Source organism: Typopeltis vanoorti, chromosome 3, assembly GCF_054136105.1.
Source record: "Typopeltis vanoorti isolate ZY-2024b chromosome 3, IOZ_Tvanoo_1.0, whole genome shotgun sequence".
NCBI lineage: Eukaryota > Metazoa > Arthropoda > Arachnida > Uropygi > Thelyphonidae > Typopeltis > Typopeltis vanoorti.
The window spans coordinates 79,710,059-79,735,616 of NC_143551.1; the positions used below are offsets into that span (position 1 = coordinate 79,710,059).

The 25,558-nt window shown below is 35.0% G+C and overlaps 1 protein-coding gene across 1 annotated transcript in view; it reads left to right on the forward strand.

Annotated features, from left to right (window-relative positions):
* LOC150108311 (plexin-B-like) overlaps positions 1 to 25,558 on the forward strand; it is a 331,489-nt gene that overhangs the window by 252,190 nt on the left and 53,741 nt on the right. Inside the window, exons 27-29 of the mRNA XM_090390442.1 lie at positions 2,589 to 2,742; positions 6,976 to 7,140; positions 21,631 to 21,791. Of these exons, the coding sequence (XP_090246568.1) occupies positions 2,589 to 2,742; positions 6,976 to 7,140; positions 21,631 to 21,791 (480 nt within the window). The remainder of the gene's footprint in view (positions 1 to 2,588; positions 2,743 to 6,975; positions 7,141 to 21,630; positions 21,792 to 25,558) is intronic.

The following is a 25,558-nucleotide window of genomic DNA, read 5'->3' on the forward strand; positions in this document are numbered from 1 at the left end:
ATTTTGTCTAATTTTTCTTTTACCGATGAACTGCATTGATTCTAACCTTGATCTTTCTTCCTCCAATGAAATCGGCAATCCAGATTAAAGCATTTCTTCTAATTCCAATATCATGTACTGTTTGTATTAATTTTTTGATCCAAACACGATTGAAAGCAGCATTCATATCAAGGAATGTGGCAGTTGTCTTTTTTGTTGTTTTTTCCTGAAATAAGTCTATTATTGTTTGGCAGAAGTGGAATAAATTGATCTGTTGTCGAATGACAGGCTCTATAGGCAGTTTGGTAGTATTTAATTTTCTTATTTTTTGTCAGCCAGTGCATGAGCCTGGAGTGTATGATTCTTTCAGTAATTTTACAGAGTATGCTATTTAATGTGATAGGCCTATAGCTTTGATATTCTGTAGCATTTTTGTCAGGTTTCAGGATGGGTGCAATAACTGATTTTTTCCATTCTTTGGAAGTTTGCCTGTTCACCAAGAGGTATTGAGAATGTCCAGAAGTTGTTCTTTGGCAATTTTGCCAAGGTGTTTGACCATATGATCAAAGATAAGATTTATTAGGTGCAGTTTTCTCAATTGATGAATTTATTTCACTTAGTGTAAATTCTTTGGAGAAGATGTGATTAGTTTGGTATGTTCTTGCTTGTTTTAGTATTTTACTTGTGAGTTTATTGAGGGTCTTGTCCTCTCTGTTATACTGAAGTTTGGAGTTGTTTGAATAGGTTTTTGTCAGTGTGTTTGCAATTTCTTGATCTGTAATAACTTGTTTCTCAGCATTTATGATGAAGTTTGTTTTCTGTTGGTTCTCATCTTTGATATTGTTGTCTAGGATTCTAATAATGTTCCGGTGTTGGCTTTTCTTGAGTCCAGGTTACTGCAATGCTCTGCCCATTTCTCTTGTTTGCACTTCCAAATTTCCTGTTCTATTTTGTGTGTTATGTCCATTAATTTTTTCTGGATTCATCAGTTTTATTAATTCTGAATTGTTCGTTGATATTGTCTCTTTCTGTAATCATTGAATCAATATTGGGATCTTTCCAGTATGGTATCCAGGTATTTTTCCGTTTGCCTCTTGGTATCGTTGCAAGGTATTGGCATCTTGGTATTGGCAGCTTTATTGATGTGTGAAGTAAGGATTTGTAATTTTCTGTCAAGGTTTCCAGAGACAGGTTCATCTTGACAGAGGCTCTCTGAAATTTGAGTAAACCTTGTCCAGTCAGCTTTTCTGAAGTTCCATGTCCTTTTGATTTGCTGTTCTTAATCAGTCTTGAAGTTTAGTGTTGTTATTATGTGTCTGTGGTCACTGATGGCATTTCCCAAATTTTCCATTGTGCATTTGATGCAATGCTATAATTAATAGCTGTGATGTCAATAGCAGATTCAGTTCCCATAGTTTTAGAGAGACAGGTGCTCTGTCCATTGTTAATTGTTGTGAGTTCCAAATCTGTAAAGAGGTCTTCCAATTGTTGACCTTTATTGTCTAAATCAGGGGAATCCCATGCTGGGCTTTTTGCATTTAAGTCACCAAGTATGATGGTTGTATCAGTTGGAGCTTCGCTTAGCTTTTCAATGATGTCTGTATCAATATTTGTATTATCAGGGTGGTAGATGTTTGTGACTGAAATAGAATGGTTTGGTAGGTGTATTTCAGTACTTTGAGCTTTTGTCGAACTATTGTTTAAATATTGATTTAGAGTGATTTCTTTGAATCTTTGAATTTTGATTTCAAAAGGATAGCAAGCCCGCCACCTGTTCTTTCCTCTCTATCCTTCCTAAGAACTTATATCCTTTGATGCTGAAGTTTAGATTTTTGTTCAGTTTTGTTTCTTGTAGACAAGCAATATGGATATTGTTTTTGTAAAGCATGTATTTAAGTTCATCCATTTTTCTCTGAGTACCATTGATATTGAGTTGCAAAATGTTAATATGAGTCCTCGTAGCATATTTATCATCAGGAGCCCATTCTGCAGCCCCAGTCCCGTCAGCTGCCCTGGTGATGTCAATAGCAGATTCAGTTCCCGTAGTTTTAGAGAGACAGATGCTCTGTCCATTGTTAATTGTTATGAGTTCCAAATCTGTAAAGAGGTCTTCCAATTGTTGACCTAGAAATTGTTGACATAGAAAGAAATCAACCAACGCAGTAGTGTTGGTTGATTTCTTTCTATGACTCTTCATTGGAAAATTGGATGCCGTTGCCATGTTAGTTACCTTGAAATTGGACCTTAAGAAATTTGGTCAAAATCTTCAAGGGGTGGGGGGGGCACAAGGAGGTGTGGTCAGACTTCTCCCACCTGCCAAACTTGTTAAAAGAATTAAATAGTTTTATGAATCAAATATGGAACCTTCATTACCAGTACATAGGACATCATCAGTAAAGCTATCATAATAAGAAATCTTAGTAGGGAAGGGAAGGAAATAGAAGTAGTGATTCTGTTTGTATCAAAAATGTAGGAATTACATGAAACCTAGTTTCAGAAATTCCAACTAATATGTATTACTTTTACTTGTCTTTCATTTCATGTGTGCATATTTTTGTCTTAACAATAATGATGTTTTAAATTAGAAAAAATTTACTGATTTTTTTTAGACAATTCAGGTAATACAGGAAGATCAAGATGAGAAAGTACAATGTAAGGTTAATGACTGTGATACGATCAGCCAAGTAAAGGCTAAAATTTTAGATGCCTTATATAAAAATACACCATTTTCACTTCGTCCTTCTATGCATGATGTTGACTTGGGTAAGATTTCTCTGTCTTTTTCTTATTAAATGTATTATTATTATTTTAGCACTATAAAGTAATATTCACAGCAATGTAATTCTTTTAGTACCATAAATTAATATATGAAGCAGCTTTAAAATAAATATTGGTTATTACAGCAAGCATATCTTAGTGATTGTATAGTTTACATGGACTCAATAATACTAACAAAAGCTTTATCAGTATTAATCAAGAGCTTTGACAATATGATGCAAACAACTTCTAAATGTATAGTAGTTACTGTTGTGTGAGGGGGGGGGGAGAAAAGGTGGAAGAAATATTGTCTACATCCAACAAAAATGGACTGCATGTCAAGTTTTCAGACAGTGGAAAACATTTGCTCAGTGAATGTTAATGAGCACAGTTTAGTAATCAACTTCATTTAGAGGTTTTACCCGAAGAACATTCTAAGGTGTGTTCTTAGAGGAACTAAAAACATCACAATAAAAATAAACTTCAATCTATAATTATATTGAGTGGGTTACACAGATATTAATGCTCTAAATACTGAATCAAGCATAACTACAGCTTACTTAGCTATACTGTCCAACCTTTTTTTGTAGCAGGTATTTTATCTTGTACTTGAGAGAAAATGGTAGACAAAAGTATTGTAGTCTTGTATAGACTACATTAATATTCATATCACAGATAATAGATTTCTATGAGAAACTAATTATCTGTGATATGAATAATAGATGATGGAATCATGGATGAAGAAATCCAAACAAACTTAATGGCATTTTGTAACATAATCCAACAGTTCCAAAGAATTATGTGACTATTTTGTTACATTAATGCATTGGATATGGGAAAGCTACTTCAAAAATCAAAATTAGAATTTTCGAGGATTTATCATTGTATCTAAATGAAGATATGCCACTAAAAATATAAAAAAAGAACCAATGAGGTATTAACTAAAAAACATTCCATGTCATCAAAGCTTAAAAAAAAAGAATTATATGGAATACAGAAAAAGCATCAATCAGAAATATGCCAAAATAATAACTATTGCAACAATAAAGATAAAATAAAATGAACAAAAAATCACACTTGGATAATAATAAATGAAGTCCTCAATAAAACATGACCTCTCCCTGTTGTTGTTATGTTCCATCTAGTTATTTTTGACTCTTGGTGATCACCAAGAGTCGAAAATGTGTGGGATGAACAAAGGCTCTCCATCCCACTCAGCCTCTTATCCTTTCTTTAAGTAATTATAAGTTCAAGTTGGTAAGTTCTTTTATGTTATCCATCCAACTCTTTTGTGGTCTTCCTCTTCTTCTCATTCCCTCAATCTTCCCCAACATAACTGCCTTTTCCAATAATTCATCAGCTTGCATAATATGACCAAAGTATATCAACTTCTGTTTAGCAATCATTGCCCCCAAGGAGCATTCTGTCTTTATATTCTCTAAAACCTTCTTATTGGTCATTCTTGCTGCCCATGGGATTTAATAGTCTCATCCACACCTATTATTCAAACGAATCAGTTTGTTTTCTGTCTTTCTTCTTAATAATCCAGCTTTCACATCCCTACATCACTAATGGAAATACCATTGCTTTGATAATTCTAACTTTTGTGGCCTTACTCATAGCTCTGTCCTTCATCATTTTTGTCAGGTTTAACATTGCTTTTTTTCCCATGAGTATCCTTCTTTTAATTTCATCTCATTTGCCATCATTTCTGATTCTGGACCTCAGTAAATCATAACTTTCAATGATTTCTATTTCATCTCCCTCTATTATAAATTTATTTAAATTGCCAGAAGCCATTACTTTTGTTTTGCTGATGTTTAAATTAAAGCTGGCTTTGTAACTTTCCATCTTAACCAATAGAATCAACTGCTCCAGATCTTCCTTAGTTTCGGTTGTATCATCTGCATATCTTAAATTATTCATTTTTCTGCCACCAATTTTAATTCCAGCTGGATCTTTGTCTAAATCTGCCATTCTCATAATATATTCACTATAAATATTAAAAAGGTAGGGAGAGAGCATACAACCCTGCTCCACCCCCTTTTCCACTTGCACACTATGTTTCTCCCAAGACCATTTTTACTGAAGCTTCTTGGTTGTCATATCATACAGCTCTCTTATCAAGAGAATTAGATGTTCAGGTATTCCCATTGATACAATCCACAGTCTGTTGTGATCAAAGCAATCAAAAGCTTTCTTATAATCAATAAAACAGATGAATACTTCCTTCTGAAATTCTCTTGTTCTTTCCATAATCCATCTCGTTTGATATTTGGTCTCTAGTCCCTCTACCTCTCCTAAAGCCTGCCAGTTCTTGTGGCATTTCTCTATTCACATATGGCTCCAAACTTTGTTGGATCACTTTCAGCATAACTTTACTTGCATGTGAAATTAAAGTGATGGTTCTATAATTCTCACAATCTCTGGCATTTGATTTTTTTGGAATTGGGATGAATACTGATGTTTTCCAATCTCTAGGCCAGGATATTTTTTTCCAAACCTGTCAACAAATTTCAGTCAACATATTCACTACTTCATCCCTAGCTGTTCTCAATAATTCCACTGATACACACATCAGCTCCAGGAGCTTTTCCTTTTGGCAGCTGTTCCATTGCTGATATCACTTCACTTTTCATTATCATGGGTTCCTCAACAAATTCTCTCCTTTCAAAGTCTCCTTCAATATTATTATCTTTCTTGTACAAATCCTCTACATACTCTTTCCACCTTTTTTTTTTTCACTGCTTCTTCTTCCATCAAGACCTTATAAAGAGGAATGATAACTTCCCTACCTCTGCTTGTTAGTTTGTTCTTTATCCAATTCATTTTATTTCTTTTCTTATATGTCTCTCACCCATGAAAGATTTTGAACCTATAGTATCTCAGTAAAGTGGGTGGGCTAAGGATTTTTTAATAATTTTTATTATTATTTTATATATTTTTTGTATCTGTATTTGTTTTACATAGTCTAGAAACCTAGTTCTAGAAATCAAACATGGAACTTTCTCAAGTCATTTCATGTCTCTTATAAGTGAGGCAGTTGTTCTCACACTGGGTGATGAAATTTGTCTCTCACCTAAAGACACTCACCAATCCATGCCCATGGTAGGATTTTAACCTGCGGCCTACTGGTTGGAGAGCAGGTACAATAACCACTCATCCAGTCAGGTCAGCAGTTGTCACTTTATTATAAAAACTGACAAATTATTTGGGCAAGACCTACATTTTACAAACTATGCTGTTCCCATAGACTACCATTTTCCAGAATGATAGGAATGGGACATTTCTCAATTCTGCCTTTTACCAACTTCTCTAATTTCTTAACCACCACTTCTGCAATGCTGACTGGTTTGTAATTTGTTAGCTCTGGCTTGGAGCCTCCTTTATGCAATGGAACATACTTCCACTCCTCTAATGCCTTCTCAGAGCTGAGACGAATTAAATAGCATGGTCTGAGGATTTGCCATGGAACAGAGGGGGGGGGAAGAAGTGGATCCTTAGGAGAGCAGAGAAAGGAAGTCAGCTTCAAATGTGGTTTAAAAGCAGTGCAGAGATTATATTTCTCTAAAATTCAGACTATTTTTTCTGAGTTTCCCCAGATATAAGGACTTTTGTCCTTTCCTGTTAATTGTCATTTCCATCCAGGAGGTAGGCTATTACGAATCTCTGTCTGAGATCCATAATGTGCAGTAGTAACATAAGATGGTGAGGCTGCTCTATCTCGTCCATCTTGCAGTTAATATCCTATGTGTGTGTTCATTGCGCTGGTTTGTCTATTTTGAGAGACAGTAAACCCAAGTTTCCACGAAAAAAATCCTTCCTTCTGTATGAGACTAGCTAAATCATTTGACTGAAAAGCCCTGATAATGGTTCTTTATTCCATAGACAGGATTCAAGCCCAGATCTTTCCAACCAAAGGGCTCCATCAAAACTAACTGAACTACAGAGATTCAGATATAGGAAACAGTAATGGCATTAGTATAACCTAGATGGGATCAGCTAATTCATTTGAAAAGACCTGATTTTTATGGAATAATTTTGTGATATATAAAGAAAAAATTATTTTATTGCTATGTTTAACATCGTCTTGAGTAAAGCAGTAAATTATTGTTTCATATTTAAAACTTAATGAAAGAAATTTTTAAATTAACTTTTTCACTTCTTTAAATATTTATTTAATTCAGAATTACAGTATAAATTTTGGATAGTGTAATCACCATTAAAAATATTTCATAGAATGGAGGCATGGACGTGGAGGCCACCTAATTCTTACAGATGAAGACCTGACAACTAAAGTTGTGAATGGGTGGAGAAAGATTAACACACTAAGTCATTATGGTATTAGAGAATCAGCTGTCATGTGTTTAGTTGCTAGAAGAAAAGATTTATTTGGTTCCATCCGTAAGTATTTAATCATTATACAATAAATAGGCTAAGTTGGTCTATGAATCAGTCTATCAAAAAAATATGTACCCTTTCAGAGATGGTGAATTAAAGGGGATGTCATGGAAATGACATCCCAATTAATTCAAAAGTAATATGTGTGTGTGCGTGTGTGTGTGTGTGTGTGTGTGTGTGTGTGTGTGTGTGTGTGTGTGTGTGTGTGTGTGTGTGTGTGTGTGTGTATTACTATATTGAGAACAAATTAATCCGGACACTCACTTTTAAAGAAAACTTTTAATTTTACAAGAAAATAAGTACAAAAATTAAACTCCAACTTTACCTAATAATTTATATGTATTCCTCTGTTTCTAATAAGTTCATTAATTCGTTTAAGCATGGACTCTACTAATGTAGAACATAATTTTTTTTTTTCATTTCTGAATTTCAAAACCACACTTTTGTAATGGATTGTATTAATTATAACAAGGTGACAAATACCTTGGACAGGGGAGATGCATATACAGTGGTGCACTTAGGTTTATCAAAGGCTTTTAATAAACTGCCGCACGACAAACTCTTAAATAAATTGAAACAGATGGTACTGGATAATAGACTTCTGAGTTGGATCAGTGACTGGTTGTTGGATAGATATCAGAAAGTTGTATATGGAGATGCAGTATCCCGAAAGAGAAAGGTCACTAGTGGTGTGCTGCAGGGGTCAGTTTTGGGGCCATTGTTGTTCAATTTGTATGTTGATGATATTGGGATGGGTTTAACTAGTGATATGCATCTGTTTGCAGATGATGCAAAACTGGGAAGAGCAATGCAGAGTCAAGCAGATGTTATGGCCTTACGAGAGGACTTGAATCAATGGACAGGTAAGTGGAACTGTCAGTTCAATGTTGCAAAGTGTAAAGTTTTGAGGTTTTGGTAAACAATGATGGGATGCAAAGTATACACTTGGTGGGGAAACTTTAATGGAAGTAGAGGAGATGAGAGATCTATTGGTGATGGTGGACAAGGACCTGAAATTCAGGGACCACATTGCACAAGTTGTGAAGATGTCACATCAGATAATGGCAATGATGTGGAGGACCCTGATATGCAGAAATAGAAAGGTTATGATGCCATTGTATAAGTCCTCGATCAGGCCTCATATGGATTATTGTGTATAGATTTGGTTGCCGGGTTTTCATGGTGAAGAGGATATGTGGGAAACAGTCCAGAGAAGATTACAAAGATGGTAAGTGGTCTTTGGGATGTGGAGTATGAGGACGGTTTGAGAGAATGTAAGTTGCAAAGCTCGTGAATAGTAGGAAGAGAGGTGGGGGGTATGATTGAAATATATAAGCTAGTTAGGGGTTGTTATCAAGTTGACATGGAAGATATATTATTATTATTATTATTAAACAAGACCTCATGAAGTCAAAGACTCATCTAGGAGGTCTTTTTATCTCACACACATCTCATCATACCGGGTCTTAAACACATTCAAACTCCTTGCAGACACCACACTCTCAGGCAAGGCATTCCAATCATTCACAACTCTGCACGAAAAAAACCTGCCTCTCACTCCCCTACTCACACCCTCTTTATACAGTTTCCAGGGATGACCTCTGGTTCTCCCCTGATCTCCCACTATTCTCTGTAGAACTTCTCCACCATTGATCCTATAACAACCCCTTACCAACTTGTAGGTCTCTATCATATCTCCCCTCTTCCTTCTCTCCACTAGACTCTGCAAATTACATCTTTTCAATCTTTCCTCATACTCGACATTCCAGAGGTCAGAAACTAAATTAGTCAGTTGCCTTTGGACCCTTTCCAACATCTCTTCATCCTTCTGAAAACCAGGTGACCAAATCTGGGCACAATAGTCCATGTGTGGCCTAATCAAAGCCTTATACAATGGAACAAGAATCTCCCTACTTCTACACGTCAGTGTCCTCCTCATCATTCCCAGAAGTCTTTGTGTTGTCTTCACAATTTTGGCGATGTGTCCCATAAATTTTAGATCCTTATCCACTATCACTCCCAGATCTCTTATTTCTTCCACCTCCAACAATATATCCTCACCAAGCATAGATTCTGCATCCCATCTTTGTTTTCCAAATTTTAAAACCTTACATTTCGCAACATTGAACTCACATCCCCATTTGCTTGCCCAATCACTCAATTTATTCAAGTCTTCTTGCAAGGCCACAACATCTTCACTGCTCTTTATGGTTCGTCCCAACTTTGCATCATCTGCAAACAACTGAATATCTCCATCCAAATCTTCGCCAATATCATTAATATACAAGTTAAATAGTAATGGCCCTAAAACAGATCCCTGAGGCACTCCACTAGATATTTTTCATAGAATGGGAGGGGATGGGAGGGTAGAGCAAGAGGCATCATTGGAGGCTGTATAAGACAGGTGTGAGCAGAGGAGTGAGGAGAAGGTTCTTTGTATGTAGAGTGGTTAGCAAGTGGAATGAATTGCTTGAGTGTGTTTGTTATGAATCCCACACTGAATCAGTTTAAAGTGCATTTGGATGAGCATTGTATATACCTCCCATGATGAGGCTGGTACACACTCAAATGTTAATAATAATAATAATGAAGTTATCCTTTGTATCACAATTTAATTTTCCAAGTTTCTTTTTCACTATGGCAACCCACAAAATTTTTTGTTGAGTTAATATCAGATTTACCTGACCACTGAAGCAATTGGATGCTGTGAGTTTTTGAGGAACTCATCACTTTTTTTGAAGTGTGGCATGGAGCAAGATCCTGTCGGAAGATGTGTTCTTTGTCTTTTAGGATCTGTGGGACCAATTTGTCACTTTTCATCATACTGTCAACAGGCACAAGTGATCCTGTAGTGTCATATGTAAAACAACCCCATAACATCTTTTTAGCTGAGTGTTTAGGAGTTTGTTGAAGGTGGGCGAGAGGTCTTCTCAGCCACTGATTTGCAAACATAGGGTATTTGCTCTCCTTGAACAAAGAAATGGCTTTCATCTGCGAATATGACCTTCTTCCTCTTCTCAACAATCCAATCTTTGTACACTTTTGCCCACTGTTTTTTTTTTTTTTGGTCTCATCCCTCTTTTTTTCCTGTCATCTCCTCCTCCTTTTTCAGTCAGTGGGCAGTCCTCCTTGTGTCCAACAATCTTTGACAGGCTGTCAGAAACAATCCCACTAGCTGCTAAGTCTCTGTTTAAGTCTTTAAGTATAGTTTTCCTTTTACGTCCATATTTTCCTTTTCTGTCATGAGAAAAGGCTCTCTAAACCTATTTTAAATTGCATTAACACTACCCAAACCAACACTACACTCATTGGCAATTTGTCTTTGACATGAACGTGTGCTGTGAAAGAGTACATATTTTTGAAAGCTTTCTTGAAGATGCATCCATTTTATAGTTACACAAAATGAATAAAACACTATGAATGGCGACTTGTTTACACTATTAAAAATGCACAACACTATTAATAAACATCATAGAGACAGTTAAAATATGCAGTACTCAATCAAAATAGTGAAAAAACAAAATTATTGTGGACTGAAACAAAAACCAAACCAAAACCAAACATTTAACGAAAAAAATTCGATTTGTTCGGAATAATTTGTTCACTACTCTATGTGTATATATACATATATCAGGGGCAAATATTCCATTTGTGCTAGATGTACAGTGCTCATCCACCAAATAGCGATATCACTGATATTATATTTTTGCCTTTATTCTCATTAAAAACTCCCCTGATCATTTCCAGACTTCACGTGATTCCTAAAAAGTAAACACAATATACTAATACTTCACTTTTCGACATGTAAGCATTGCATCACATTCACATTAATAATTCGGGTGTGCATTCAAAATACATACACCTTTGAGCCCTTCGAATAAGACGTACAGATGGCGCAGCAGGTGAAATTCTTAGCGTTCTAGTACTTTTAAACCATTCAGAAGGCAAGGCAAGGTGAGCTCTGAGACAATAGCACCTAGAGGCTGTGATTGGTTATTGTGTCAACCAATCCAATTGAACATTGTCATTTGTCATGAGCTGCTGTTTTTTTTTTCTGATTTTCATCTGTTTTACATGGGTGAAGTGTGAACTGACATGATAAGCAAGTTTTTATATATAATTTTTGATAAATTTATAACTTTCTTGTCCATATTTACAATGGGAAACAGTATTGTAGTTGAAGAAGGTAAACCTCATCCTCCTCTTCCAAATTTTACACCTTTGAGTAATTCAAATATACCAACCAATATAGAATTCCCCTTCATGATTGTTTTCTAATATATGGTATCTTAAAACAAACACTTCTCCCACTCCGTGTAGATTTGGTTATAATTAACATTGGACCAAGTAAAATGAGCACTGATGTGCTATACACTCTTAAAACTTTTATACATCGATAAAAAAAATGCAATCGTAAGGTCAAACTAATGTGAATTTTGTAGTGCAGGTTGCATAAACTATGACAGCACATCCACCCTAAATGGACATGCAATGCCACTGAAATAATATATATATATAGTCATCTCTTGTCATTCCTAGCTCCTGCCTCTCCTCTGACACTTTCTCTCTCCTTGCACTCCTACTTACCTCCCTTCCTGTCATCTCCTCATCCTGTGGAGATGACAGGAAGGCTGACTAATGTGGTTTGTCTCACATTAGTCAGCCATTCCAGTGCCTTAATATTCTCTTTCATGCTTCTGAACTCATGTGTTCCACTTCCTCTCTCAATATTGCTATCTCTCTCTCTCTCTCTCTCTCTCTCACTCTTTTCTCTCTCTCTCTCTCCCCAAGCATCCTGCTCTTGCTTGACATTCACCCACCGAATCTTCACTTTCTTCTAAATCTACTATATTGATTTCTGCATGATGTGCATTTTCCTCACCCTTGACTACTACTTATCTTTCCCTGCCAGCATTCACTCATTTCTAACACACTGCTACTGCTGCCACTTAAATCTAGAGATGAATAGGATATTACACAACTTTGATGTAAATATAGTTTTTACTTTTTTTTTTGTTGCTCCCACCCACAAAAAGTTATTTGTAAATCTGTAATAGATTTTGCACTATAGGTAGGCTAGGGATTTTTTTTTTCCTATTTTTAACAATTTTATATATATATTTTTTGTATTTTTCATTTATTGTTTTACATAATACAGAAACCCTGCTGTGGAGACCAAACATGAAACTTTATCAAGCCACTTCAGGCCTCCAATAAGCAGGTTAGCAGTCTCACACCAGGTGATGACATTCATCTGCCACCTAAAGACAATTATAAACATCCATGCCCATGACAGGATTTGAACCTGCAGCCTGTTGGTTAGAGAGAGCAGGTATGTTAGCCACTCAGCCAACCAGGCCAGCAAATGGTATAAAAGTGTGCCTGTTATGAAAATGTACTAGGGAATTGGTAGTGCTCTTGACCAGAGTATTTCATTTATGTCTCATTTATTTAGGTTTTGCAGATGGTGCAGAATTGTGTGGAGCAATAATTAATAAAGGTGATGCAGAGATCTTGCAGGATGAATTAAATAAACTGACATAGACAAAGGAGAATGGCTATTGGTTTAATGTAGCATAATGTAAGGGTATGCATTTTGGAAGGAAAAGATTACAACTGTTTACTAAATTGATGAAACTGGACTGTAGGAAATTCATGAAGCTAGGGATTTGGAGTACTGGCAGACTGTGAGTTAAAGTTCAGAATTGTGTACAGATTTTGTGTGGTGGTTTCTTATTGATTAAGAAGAGATAAGAATGCATAGAGGATCCAGAGGTGCATGAATAAGATGGTGGCATGTCTATGAATGCTTCTGATGATAGGTTGAAGATTTGTGGCATACAGAAACTGGGTGATGGCAGAAAAGGAAAGATATAATAGAGATATATAAGTTACCTAAATGTATGCAGAAGGTTTTTTCACTTAGCTACAAATTAAATTAAACTTGCCAAAAAATTATATTCTTTAATCCTTTATCCGCATATAAGCAAAAAAAAGTCTGCACATGAGGTATCTTCATGAATAGGCTACTGGTATTTAGCAGCTCATAATGCAAAGCACACATACTTTTCAGATATGCATAATACTAAGCATTATGGGAAGGATCACACTTGGATAAAAGATTAAACAAAATATAATTTCTTGGAAAGTTTAAGTTACCTAAAAGTTTTTATGCATGGCAGCTCAGAAGTAATAGGACAATTAAAACAGAAAAATTTTATTAGCAACATAATATATATGCAATGTATATAAAGAACATAATATTTAGATACACAACAAAACAGAAGCTAAATAGTTACAAAAATTATAAAATAATAATGACATTGTAGTGAAGATTGTTCTGGGAGCTGTCTTATTACCTCTGGGCCACTCTACAGAATTGATACAGAGGAATTTTTCAGTACATGACTAGTATGTATGTTGGGGGGGGGGGGAGTAGTGGGTAATCCCCATAAATTGAACAAAAGCTTGGTTAGTTAGCAAACGTTTAAGGAATATATTTGTTACTTACTTAGAAAGTAGCAAATAAATGGAATGGGTTACCAGAGTCAGAGGCAGGTGAACACATTCAAATCAAAATGTGGCAGATATTATGTGAATCATGATTAGTGCTTGGTGAAATGTTTAGAACATCACACAGTGAGACTTTGGGCATGGATGTTTGTGATTGTCTGTGAAAATACCAGTGGTGGTGGATAGTAGATGCCGTTGGTGTAGATGATGCAGTTCACTGTAGTCAGTGAATTGAGTGGTGGAGACAGAGAGTTGTGGAGTATGTGCTCTCCATCGATGAGTCTTTGAACTCCTTGGATGTGTTATGTAATAATAATAATAATAATAATAAACTCCATGATGGAGATGTCCATATATATATATATATATATATATATATATATATATATATATATATATATATATATATTTATAAAAAAAATTAAATTTTTAACTGACTAGTACCCGAGAAAGTATAACAAAAACCTTTAATACATCACAACTAGTTTCATCGGTGATCCGACTTCTTCAGGTGAGAAATAAAAACATAAGACATAAAATAACACGGTAAAAAATGAACTTTACAGCTTAATAAAAAGCAGAATAATAACAGTCATATTTGAATAGGTGACCGCGTGCTACCGTTGGCATGAGTAGAATGTGTGCGACAGCTAATTTTTGAGCGCCAGTACTGGATTACTGCGCTATGGGAATCAGGTAAATTGTAGCTAAGATTATTGTTTAAATGTGAAGGGTCCAGAACTATTTCTTTTGATTCGATGATTCTTCTTTCGAATTCATCCTTGCAAATATATAAATTAGTAGTGCGTTCCCAATCAACTTGATGTGGCTGTTCTTCAAGGTTAGAGTTTGCCGAGAAAAGGACATGACTGGAAAGGGCGCTCGCTCGTGCTCTACTGTAGGAGATGTCACGTCTATGTTCCTCAAGACGAAGTGAAACAGATTTGTCTGTCTGGCCAAAATAAGGTCAACCACAGTTGCACAAAACTTTATAAACACCAGGAAAATGCAGATGGTTGTGTTTTGGTTTTGGTCGACTCAGAAAAGAACGAAGTTTTGGCAGCATAGTATAGTTGGTCTTTATGTTGAATTTTTTCAGAATCTTAGCTAGTTTTGGGGTAAGAGTGCTGATAAAAGGTAACTGTATATGAGTGATAGGGTTGGAGTCATCTTCTTGTCGAGGATGTTGGCGTGGTCTCAAACGTTTAGTGATGTTACGAGACGAATATATGTATACATCCCGAGTAAATCCTAATTTCAACAATATATATATATATATATATATATATATATAATATATAATATATAATATATATATAATATGAAAGAATGATCATTAACTTGGTTAACATACATATTTTTATAAAGAATCGAATGACTAGAACCGAGGTTTAAGTAAAAAGGTTTTAATATAAAAACACGAGTTTCGGCTTGTAACAGCCTTCATTAGGTGACATTATAAAAGAAAGAAAAAAACACTAAAACACTGACACTTAAATAAACTATGAACATCATAGAGAGTCTCTATACATAATTGACATTAAATCGTTGTGGTTGTATTTAAAGCTGTTCTTTCGGTAGTTGTATTGTTGGGAAAGTGCGTGCTAGTAGCATCTCGTGAACGCCAGTACATGATTACAGCTGAATGATAATCTGGGAGGTTGTAGCTCAAGTTATTATTTAAATGAACAGGACTGAAGATGATTTCTCTAGATTCCACGATTTTTCTCTCTGGTTCATCATTGCAACAGAAGATGTTAGTAGATTTTTCCCAGCAGACTTTGTGACTTTGGTTTTCATCATTAGGTTTAGCCGAGAAAAAGATATGACTTGATAATGCACTGGCTCACTGTCTCTTGCAAGTAATGTCCCTCGTGTTCTTCCATACGCAATTTGACAGATTCGGCTGTCTGCCCAAAATAAGGAATATCAAGAACACTACAGAATTTGTTACATACATCAAGGATATTACAGTTAATGAAGATGAAATCATGGCTAGCTTGGACATAACTTCTCTGTTCACTAATGTCCCAACAGATGAAGTCCTAACATTACTCAAGGACAAGTTATCCAAAAAAAATGTTAGCCTTGCTTACACATTGCATCAGGTCCGGTTACTTCAAATTTCAACATAATATGTACAAGCAAAATCATGGACTGGCTATGGGTAATCTTTTATCCCCTGTACTCGCAAATATTTACTTAGAGGATTTTGAAACCAAGGCTATCTCTTCCTTTAACACCTAAAGTTTGGATACGCTATGTAGATGATGTCTTCATTATTTGGAGCCATGGACATGATTCCCTTATGGTTTTTCTCAAACATCTCAACAGCGACATCAAAGTATTAAGTTTACTGCCGAGCTTGAAACGGATAATTCCTTGCCTTTTCTTGATGTAAAACTGACTCGCTCTTCTGGTAAACTCAAAATATCGATATATAGAAAGCCCACAGATATCTGCATAGTCAGTCCCATAACTTTCCTCCTCATAAGCTTGGAATAATTTCCACCTTGGGACATAGAGCCCATTCTCTTCTGGATGACCCAAATGAATTTCCTACAGAAATAAACCATCTCAAAACTTCTTTCGAAGTTAATGGATATTCCAAGAGAATTGTTGAAAGATTCCTTCTTAATCCTCCTAGACATCACTCAGAAGTAACAAATAGATTCAAAGGCAATATATCTATTCCTTACATAAATACAGTTTCACATAATTAGCAAAAGTTCTAAGAAAATACAATATCAGAACCTTGTTCACTCCACTTCCAAAGATCCATTTCTTAATAAGCCACCCAAAACCTTGTCGTCATCAACTCAAATACCCTGGTGTATATAAAATATTGTGTGATTGTGATATTCCTTATTTTGGGCAGACAGACAAATCTGTCGAATTGCGTATGAAAGAACACATGAGGGACATTACTTACAAGAGACAGCGAGCCTGTGCATTATCAAGTCATATCCTTTTCTCGGCTAATCCTAATGATGAAAACCAAAGTCACAAAGTCACATCTTCCGTTGCAATGATGAACTAGAGAGAAAAATCGTGGAATCTAGAGAAATCATCTTCAATCCTGTTCATCTAAATAATAACTTGAGCTACAACCTCCCAGATTGTCATTCAGCTGTAATCATGTACTGGCGTTCACGAAATGCTACTAGCATGTACTTTCCCAACAATACAACTAACGAAAGAACAGCTTTAAATACAACCACAACAATTAACAATTTAATGTCAATAATGTATAGAGACTCTCTATGATGTTCATAGTTTATTTAAGCTTCGGTGTTTTAGTGTTTTTTCTTTTTTCTTTCTTTTATAATGTCACCTGATGAAGGCTGTTACAAGCCGAAACTAGTCGTGTTTTTATATTAAAACCTTTTTATTTAAATCTCGGTTCTAGTCATTCACTTCTTTATAAAAATATGTTAATATATATATATATATATGTTTTACATTTATGGGAAATACTAAGGAGAGTGATCAGAACTTAATCCATCTTTACCACAAATTGCCTTGGTGTTGCACCACCACCATAACTCTTGAACCACATTCAGGCGCTAACTTAACTTACTTGTCTGTTTGCTTACTTGGGAAAAAGGATTAAAACCAAGTTTATAAAATTACTTGGTATCTTTAACATATATTATACCCAAGGTAAAAAACTTTTCACACACACACACACACACACACACGTATATATATAATATTGAGATTCAAATTCAAAACATGATCAGATTTTCCTTTTTGGTTGACTTCTAGCCTTTCCTGGCATAAACACATCTCAGCTATAACTTTTTCAGCCTCCAAAAACTATATGTACTTTACCATATAAGCAACTGCTTACACTATATAAATCCCAAATCTGCTCAATCTTGGAATACTGATTACATTTTACGAAAAACAACCTCCCTAAGAATGCTTAATACTCTTAATGACCTCTCACTTACAGATACACTCCGATACTCTTTCATGAATACTCTGTTTATGCCTTATGCCTCATTTATAGGTATTTTCATGCTCAATGTTCTTCTGAACTGGAGTGTTTGTTCAGCAAAAACCTACTGAATAGCCCTCTACTTCTTTGTTCATTCCATTCACTTTTGTAACAGCCTCTCTAACTGTCTTTCAATGACTACAACCTTCAACTGTTCAAAAAGTATGTCAACAGACTCCTTCTTCACCTGTAATCCTTTGTCTACTCACAGCACTGATGCATATACATTTTTCAGCCTTTCATATACATATTAAAACAACACTGAATGAATTTAAGGATAATTATCATCATCAGTCCTCCATGGAGAGTGAAAAGACTTATTGTGAGAGGTTTTACTGTCACGCACATAGCTCATCATAAAACACATTCACTTCTCTGCATTCACCATGCTCTCAAGCAACGCATTCCAGTCACACACCACTCTCTGCACAAAAAAAAAAAAAAAAAGAGAGAGAGAGAAAGAAAGTATGTGTGTGGGGGGGGAATAATATTCCCCCCCCCACACACATATTTCATATACATTTCCCAGGGATGACTTCTTGTTCTTCCCCTGTCTCCTCCCATTCTATGAAACTCCTCATCCACATTAATCTGGTAATAACCCTTTACCAATTTATATGCTTGAATTGTATCTCCCCAATTATGACAAACATTGCTTAGTAGTAATACTGTGATAATTAAGTTAGCTACGAGGGTGGTCTGAAAAGTTCTTGTCCTTGACCATAGATGGCAACACTATTGCCAAGATTTTTTTTTTCTAAGTTGGTACATCTGTCATTAGCATCCATGTGAAATTGCAAGTCATTCTATCAAGTAGTTTGTTTTATACAGCTGTCTGAAACAAAAGTGTTGTCTATATCCCTTGAAATGGATAAAATTGAGTATCGTGCAGTTATAAAATTCTTTGTAAAAGAAGATAAGGTTTAACGGCAAAAGAAATTCATTCAAAGTTTATAAACGTTTATGGGCACTCTTCTCCTTCATTTTTGACAATTAAGAAATAGGCTGTCGAGTTTAAACGTGGCCATACCAGCCTTGAAGATCCAAAAAGTGTAATGACACCAGAAATCATTGATCAAGTGCACAATATGGTATTGGATGACTGGTGAGTCAAAGTGCGTGAAATTGCTGAGACCATAGGCATTTCAAAAGAATGTGTAGGATATATTTTGCATGAAGACTTGCATATGAAAAAGCTTTGTGCAAGACAGGTGCCATGCTTGCTCACAGCAGATTAAAAATGCACTCACTTGAAAATCTCTGAACAGTGCTTGGAGCGTTTTAACAAGAATAAAATTGATTTTGTGCATCGATTTATTACTATGAATGAGACTTGGATTCACCATTACACACCAGAATCCAAACAGCAGTCAAAACAGAGGACAGAAGCCGGTTGTTCAGCACCAAAGAAGACAAAGTCTTTTCCATTAGCAGGAAAGCTCATGATGTTGGATCCTAATTCTTCTCAATCTACACTTTGGATCCGACATGATTACTATTTCGATGTTCTTAATTAATTGATAGGTTGCAAGTTGATTTCTAATTCAAACATAAAGAAAATTTATATTTAAAGACTGCGCCACTTTATGTGTGAATTAGTTCAAGAATTGAAGATAAATCAACTCTTAACCACCTTTCCCTTATGTGTTGTTATTTTATATATTGGCCGAGTATATTTAACTTACTTAATTCACCCGCTTTGGTTCGAATATTTTATGAATGGTGCAGTAAAAGAGATTCAGGCAAAATACAACTTTTGATTAACAAAAACAAACATTTAATTTTGAAATCACAAATTTTACACATAAGATCAAATCACTAATTAAATTATTATAAACACTTCAGCCTTTCTGTTAATACTGTCATACAAACTCAGACAATGGAAATCTGTTATCTCTAATACAGTCTTCTCACAGTTCCTTAAGTTCCAAATACGACAAAAATTGCAGTAATACCTCTTCACAAACAAACACTTTTAAGTTTACACTTTAGCTAACTTCCACAATAGTTACTGTCAGTATAAGGAAATTCTAGGATGAAATTCCTTTGCAGAGAAGTGTGTCTTCTCTGCAAAGGAATATTAATGGTTGGAATAATCTTACCGATAATCTTTTTTCTTCATCTACTTATACGTAAACACTTTTTATAACTGTAAACACTTAAACAGTATATGGCACTCATTAAATAAATCTTCTAAGCAATAACTAAATTAATCATCGGTCACTATATACATAAACAAACGTTCTTGCATGAAATACTACTGATCACTTATGAATTAAGGCAATACACAATAATTCCTTAACTTTAGGTTTTACATGCACAGCTGTTCATTCTTCCTGCATTCATTTAATTCTTTAGGCAATGTATTTCTAAGCACAGCTAACGGTAAATTTCAATTTTACAGCCCCTACTATACTTTAGTAACTTCGTGCTTTGCTTCAAGGTTCTGTATGTCCTTGAAAGGTCGGTGCTGAAATTAAATCTCAACTCAAGTATTGCTAGTCTATTTAGTAGTCACTCAGCTGTTTTCCGTAGCTATAATTGTTATTCTACAACTTATTAGCTAACTGCTTCTTGACTAGTAGACTTTATTAGCTGCTTGAGTGACTTGCCGACTCGCTATTATCGCACTGTGATTCCTGAATGCTCCGATTCCAACCTAATGCCAATCTCTCTCTTATAAATCTCTCATAAATAATTTCAGCGTTCTTCCCTTTTTATATCCATTCTTCCCGCCTAAATTCTTCTTGTGATCTAAAACTCTTTTCAATAAACCTTCTCCTCACATTCTGTTCCAAACTCGTGCAAGCTATCTAACATATGTTTCCATGACAACAAAACAAAATATAATAAAATTGAGGTATTGCATAACGTTAAACTTCTACAAGTAGAAATAAATAGAGAATATTTACATTTCAATTAATGCGCAGTTAAATTATCAAATATAAATTCTATATTAACATAGAAATAAACTAAATAGCTTGATAATATTTTATCACAGAGTTTTTCTACTATTAATACATACATTCTTGATTAAATCATTAAATATTAGATAAAATTAAAGGTAGTTATATGAATATTAAATTATAAACAAGTGATTTACATTAAATAATATTTACAAATGTAGCCTTTGCCATGGTGGATTATGTTGGATTCTGAGGAGAGTATTAATAATTTAAATTTCTCTTCATTCAGAATCCAACAATGGCATCGGTGTTTTGGGATGCTAAAGGCATTTTGTTTATTAATTTTCTTGAAAAGGGTAAAACAATAATCGGGGAATATTATTCCGCTCTTTTAATCAGACTAGACAAAAAAAATTCATGAGAAAAGAGACCCAATTTGCAGGAGAAAAAAATCATCTTTCATCAGGACAATGCACCTGCCCACAAAAGTGTTTTGGCAATGGGATCTGCACTATGAATTGTTGGGACATCCACCCTAATCCCCAGATTTGGCTCCCTCTGACTTCTATCTCTTCCCAAAACTAAAGCTCTTCCTCGCTGGTCAGCATTTTTCTTCGAATCAAGAGGTGATTGTAGCTTTAGAGGGGTATTTTACAGATCTTACTGAGAACCACTACAGAGACAGGATAATAGCACTGGAGCATCACTGGAATAAATGTATTAGTCTTAAGATTATGTTGAAAAATATAAATAATTTTGAAATTATAAATTCATTTTTTCATTGTTAGGCCGAGAACTTTTCAGACCACCCTCCTATTTAATATCATATTTCATCAACTAGTTTGGCTATAATTAATACATCTAATTAATAAGAATATATATGAAAAATTGCAGACAGCACATAATTAGCAGCATATTTTATGATTTACTTCATTGTTTTATGGTCCTAAGAGCTGTGATGAAATTGTATTCCTTGTGCATTTTTTTAGCAAGAGTAGCTAAACATGTAAACATATAATTGATGTTTAGAGTATAATCACTACTATTTAACACAAAGTATTACTATTTTAGGCACAAGTAATGGTCCATTAATTGCAAATTCACCCAAGTTCTCAGAAACATTTCGTTACTGGCATCTAGTAAAATCATTAGATGATCATCATGAGCAAATGAAAGAGCACAGTCACAAAGCAATTCCAGAAATATTTCTGACAAGGCTTCTTTCTACAAAGGTGAGCAGATAACTATTAATACAGTAGAATTTCAATTTTGTATGTCATGTTTTAGAAACTTGATGGATGTCTGTCATCCATTGCACCATTGAAATCATCAAATTTACACTGCCAAATATTGATAAAAAAAAGTAAACTTATGAAACCACAGCTTATATTCCACTATTGAGGATGGCAGTAGCAGCATATAAGCTGTGGTTTCATAGGTGTATTTATTTATTTATTTATTTTTGACAGCACAACTTTCCCTGAATGATAGTACAACTTTCTTATATTAAGAACATAAGATAAAACCAGAAGTTGCATAATGTGTTTCAATTTATACATAGTTATACTGATTATTAGATAATCAGATGACAATTAATCGAAATTAACATTAACAAAAAAGAAAGAAAAAGAAAATCTAGTATGAGTCATACTAGACTTAAGGTGAGCAATAATTTGTTATTAGTGAGTCACTAGTTACTCATCACTAGTGAGTCAGTCTGGTTGGCTGAGTAGTTAGAATGTCTGCTCTCCAGCCAAGAGGCTGCGGGTTCAAATCCCGCCATGGGCATGGATGTTTGTGATCGTTCTACAAACTCTGTGTGAAAAGGGAATCTGCAACCCTACCACTTAATTTAGCAAAAGACTTCACTCCCAAAACTGGTGAGGTACGGGAGTGACCAGACGGTGTCCACAGACATCAAATGCGAAAATTTTGTTTTCTGAGTTACTAGTGACTCTCATCATAATGTAAAACATTTTACATTATAGTGTGGGATTATTAATAGATAATAATCCCACACTATAATGGATAGGGAAAGCAAAATATATATAGCATTCTCAGCCAATTGTTAGACCCACCTTCTCATGGTATGGCACATGTCTAACAAAAGGGATCTAGCAAAGGGATACCTTTCAGAAAAAAATACTAGCCTGTACCTGTTAGGTGGTAGATGACATTCATTACCTGGTGAAGCACTATCACCTTGCTTGGTTACATGAATTTGTTAATGTGATGTTTAGTATCTAGAGCAGGAGTTCTGCCTTCTACTCCCACCTTTTTTACATTCAGGGTTAGTGATATCCTTCAATTGCATGCTGAATATACTACAGATTTAGAACTCCCTATTCTGTTCAAAGCCACAGTAGTAAAGTGGTTCTACAGACTGGCTGCTAGATGATAGATAGGATTTAACCTGATACTAATATTAGGAGGCATCCTGAGTTGGTGCATAACCTTGCTACTGGCTATTCTGCAGATGACCATGTCTAGAAAGGCATAGTAGTGTGCTAGGTGGGGACACTGTCAAGGCCCACATTATGACAAGGAGACTGGGTCCAGAAGTCTTATCTCTACTCTGTGCATGTCCTTACTCACTTAAAATTTTGTCCACACCAACCACAAAAAGAAAATTCATCACCATCATCATGCATATCAAGGATTTAGGCCTAGCATGGCCTGTTCCGGCCTTAAAAGTCATCGTTGAATCTTTTAAGAGGACGTCCTGGTTTTCTTTTTCCTAATGGCTCCTAAAAAGAAAATTTTTTTTATAAAAGAAAGAAATTTTATATAAAGAAAATTTAATTATAGTATTACTATAATTATTTTCCTATATTTACTAATGCAATTATTTACTAATATAATTATTTTACTATATTTACTATTTACTGCAGGTAAAAAAAAAACACCAACTTCCTTAAAAAATACTACCAAAATATTAAAAATACAAAAATAAAACACTTTCACATCTCTACTTGCAGAATATCAACAAATATAAATGAAGTGCTTTGTCACACATTCATACCTTTATCTGATATTTGACTGAATTTCAGCCTCTAGCTAAAGCAACCACTGTAGAACTTGACTGTCCGAATAACATTCTACATAATTCCTTCATGCTGCGTGGTTAGCCTTGTGGCTGTGCGCTTTGCAACCATATGCCTGGAGAAGGAGTGTCCTAGGTTAGGTTCGATTCCCATCGGTGATGTGAGGAGCTGAAGGATCTTCCTCGGCCATAGCCAAGCTAGCCGGTCTGGACAATAGGGTTTTCCCCCAGTTTATCTTGGGGTTTTTCATCATGCAAAGCAGGCAAACCGGCCTTGAGAACTCAACACTACAGGACATAGGTTACACCAGGGCATAGGGCTGACTACCTTATCCTGTGAATGGTTTGAGGTCTGATGATTAATAAACCCTCGACACCGCAAGGTAAAAAGAAGATAAAAAGATGAGATGAGATGAGATAATTCCTTCCACCACAACTGTTGCACTTTGATATAATATATAATTGATATTCCATACTTGAGAATTTAGAATCCTTTTTTTTTTTTTTGAAATTTTGAGAACTGTACTGAAACTTGATTTTCTTCAATCTATACATCAAAACAGTGAAGTTATTTTCCAATGTGACTCTTTCACAAATGCAACTGGCTTCTTGTTTTACAATACCAATGACTCAGCTTGATGAGGTCCTTAAGTATTTGTTATAAGTAGTGTATATGGTATTCTGGATAAATGGATCTAATACCAATTATCCATTTATCCAGAATACCATATAACCTTCTCCACTTTCCCAACACTTTTGATCTTTCCTTAGCAGTTCTTTTTTGAAGTCTGCTATAAGAGCTTACTTCTCTCAATAACACATGCCATACCTAATGTAAGTCTGGTCTGTTTGAAATGTTCTTCCCACAGTCTTATGTCCTTTGACATTACAACAATAACAAATTTTACTATCCCTGTTGGACCTCCATTCTTTTTTTCCATGGTAAGACTATTGGTTCCACTTTTCCAATCCAAATACTTGCTCTGATCCAGTTATGAAGAATTAATCTTGTTGGAATGGATGACTTCATTCTCCATTATATTCAAACATTCCATTATATTAAAACCTTGGTTTTCCAACAAATGTATCAAGTACTCCGAGTAAGACAATTCAGTATAAAAAAAAAAAGCCAAAAGTAAGTGGCTTGAAGACAAAACTCCAGCTTCACTATTATCCAACACTTAAATTTGCAACAGTGATTGAATAACAACCATCAAGAAATCCAAATATGACTTAACAAGGCAAATGTAAAAAATTCAGCTCAGTACACCTGGGTGCAATATCTATCCATCTGTGCTTTCCTTCTTTCTCATCCAGATGGCACCAGTGGTGTTTTAATATTCTTAAAGCTGATATTCTTGCACAATTCTTTTCTTCTAAATCTTGCATGATAACCAAGGCAAGTCGCCTCTTCTTTCACCAGAAAGGCATCAGAAGAATTTCAAATAGATATCCAGACACACACATAAAAAAGGTTTTCTGGTTCTGAAGTATACCCCATTCCATTAAAGCTCCAGAGTTAATGCCTGTCCTTTGTCATCTTAAACTCTTTTATACTCGCTTGGTATCTGTCCCAGAGGATAGAAGAAAGCCAATAAAAAAAAAAGCCAAAAATCTGTCATCAAACTATTGACACATTGTCTTCTCTTAAACAATAGTGAAAATCATTAACAGTCAGCTTCTTCACCATATAGAAGATCACCAGATTCACAGCAGTTTCCTCATTGTATACATTCTCCTTGAGGAAATGTATACTGTGGATCTGGTGCAACTCTTATGAGTGGGATTAATATTAAAAGAAACACATGTCCTTTGAACACAGTATGCTGTGCATTGTGGAATATGAAGAGCAATCTTGATGTGAAGTCAGCTATTCTTTATACAAGCATACATGTAACTTGTATATGTACAAGTATATGCTAGCTTAAAATATAAATGAAAGAGAGTATAATTTCT